The sequence below is a fragment of the Sphaeroforma arctica genome (assembly GCF_001186125.1).
Source record: "Sphaeroforma arctica JP610 unplaced genomic scaffold supercont1.616, whole genome shotgun sequence".
NCBI classification, from domain to species: domain Eukaryota; class Ichthyosporea; order Ichthyophonida; genus Sphaeroforma; species Sphaeroforma arctica.
In genome coordinates this window covers 6719-8321 of record NW_014039942.1, presented here as the reverse complement: position 1 = coordinate 8321, position 1603 = coordinate 6719, and the positions used below count along the sequence as shown (strand labels likewise).

The 1603-nt window shown below is 43.9% G+C and overlaps 1 protein-coding gene across 1 annotated transcript in view; it reads right to left on the bottom strand.

The window, feature by feature from the left end:
• Positions 1–1363, bottom strand: part of SARC_07634 (hypothetical protein) — a gene marked incomplete at both ends in the record, with an annotated part of 12443 nt that extends 11080 nt beyond the window's left edge. The window contains 2 exons of the mRNA XM_014298418.1: positions 315–584; positions 1086–1363. Of these exons, the coding sequence (XP_014153893.1) occupies positions 315–584; positions 1086–1363 (548 nt within the window). The remainder of the gene's footprint in view (positions 1–314; positions 585–1085) is intronic.
• Positions 1364–1603: the final 240 nt, after the last annotated feature.

Sequence of the window (1603 nt, the reverse complement as noted above, 5' to 3'; positions counted from 1 at the left end):
TATATATGTATATATAATCGCAATACAAAAGTGCCTGGCGCACATTTTCCATGTTTCTTTCCTACAGACAAAACAGAAAGGAACAGAGAAAAAGTAAGTCATATACACAGTCATATACATGTACATACACATGTACATATACATAGTCATAAACATAGTCAAATACATAGTCATATACAAAGTCAAATACAGTCATGTACATGTACATATACATAGTCATATACATGTACATATACATTGTCATATACATGTACATACACATATACATATACATAGTCATATACATAGTCATCCACATGTACATACACATGTACCTCAGCGTGGTTGCATTGCCAAAGGCTTCCAGCAGCGTATTCGACACAATGATCTTGGCCTCCATCTCGCCCTTGCGTTCGTGTAACGCGTGCACAGACGAGTGGTGCCGCATCATGGCGGTGGGTGGTTGTTGTTGTTGTTGTTGTTGTAGTTGCTGTGGGGGTGTGGCTGGTCGACTGTTGATTAGACTTGTGGCGCTGCTCTCGTGCTCTGCATCTTCGCGTTCTTTGGCTAATGCGGCGACGATGGTGAAGTATTGTAGCAGATACCTACAGAGGGGGTATGGGTAAGCGTGTGGATGGTGAAGTATTGTAGCAGATACCTACAGAGGGAGTATGGGTAAGCGTGTGGATGGTGAAGTATTGTAGCAGATACCTACAGAGGGGGTATGGGTAAGCAAGTGGAGGGTAGATAAGAGATCAATAGTTTATAAATAGCCATAGTATATAATTAGTATATAACCATATATAGTTAAGCAATAGTGTATCAACAGACCCACATACACACTGTACTTGCCGGGAGATAGATCGAATGACACATGTCACTGGTAGATAAAGAGACCCTTCTATCCTTATCGACCAACCACTGACATGTTCTATTCTATCTATCCTCCACATGTATCTTCCCGCAGACACCACAATCAATGCGCACCCACCCGTTTGCCGTGCACCTACACCCACACTTACACTTACACATACACTTACACCGACACTTAGACATACACTCACACTTATGCGTACAGGTACAGGTACAGGAAAACGTGCACCTACCTGGAGGTGACCGTCTTCCCTGCGCCACTCTCTCCGCTCACAATAACACTCTGAGGGCTCTGTGTTTGGATCATTTGTCGAAACGCCGTCTCTCCCGCGGCATAGATGTGCGGGTCTTCCAAGTGAATGTCACACAGTTCCTGGATACTGTTGTACTTGAGGATGTGTGCTCGATCATACAGCTCAGCAACAGGCTTCATGGGGTTGATGGCTATGAGTGACTTGCCAGTGTACGTGTAGAAGGACTCTTCGCGGAAGCGTACGCGAATGTTCTCCATTACTGTGAAGGTGTGCATAACAGTGCTACGGTGTAAGCAGGGGGTGTAGAATGGCATGACTGTGCATGACTGTGGAAGTACACATAACAGATAAGACATTCGAATAACGAATAAGCAACACATGCATGTGAACAACACACAACACACAACACACAACACCTAAGACATTCGAATAAGCAACATATGCATGTGAACAACACAACACACAACACACAACACATAAGACATTCGAATAAGCAA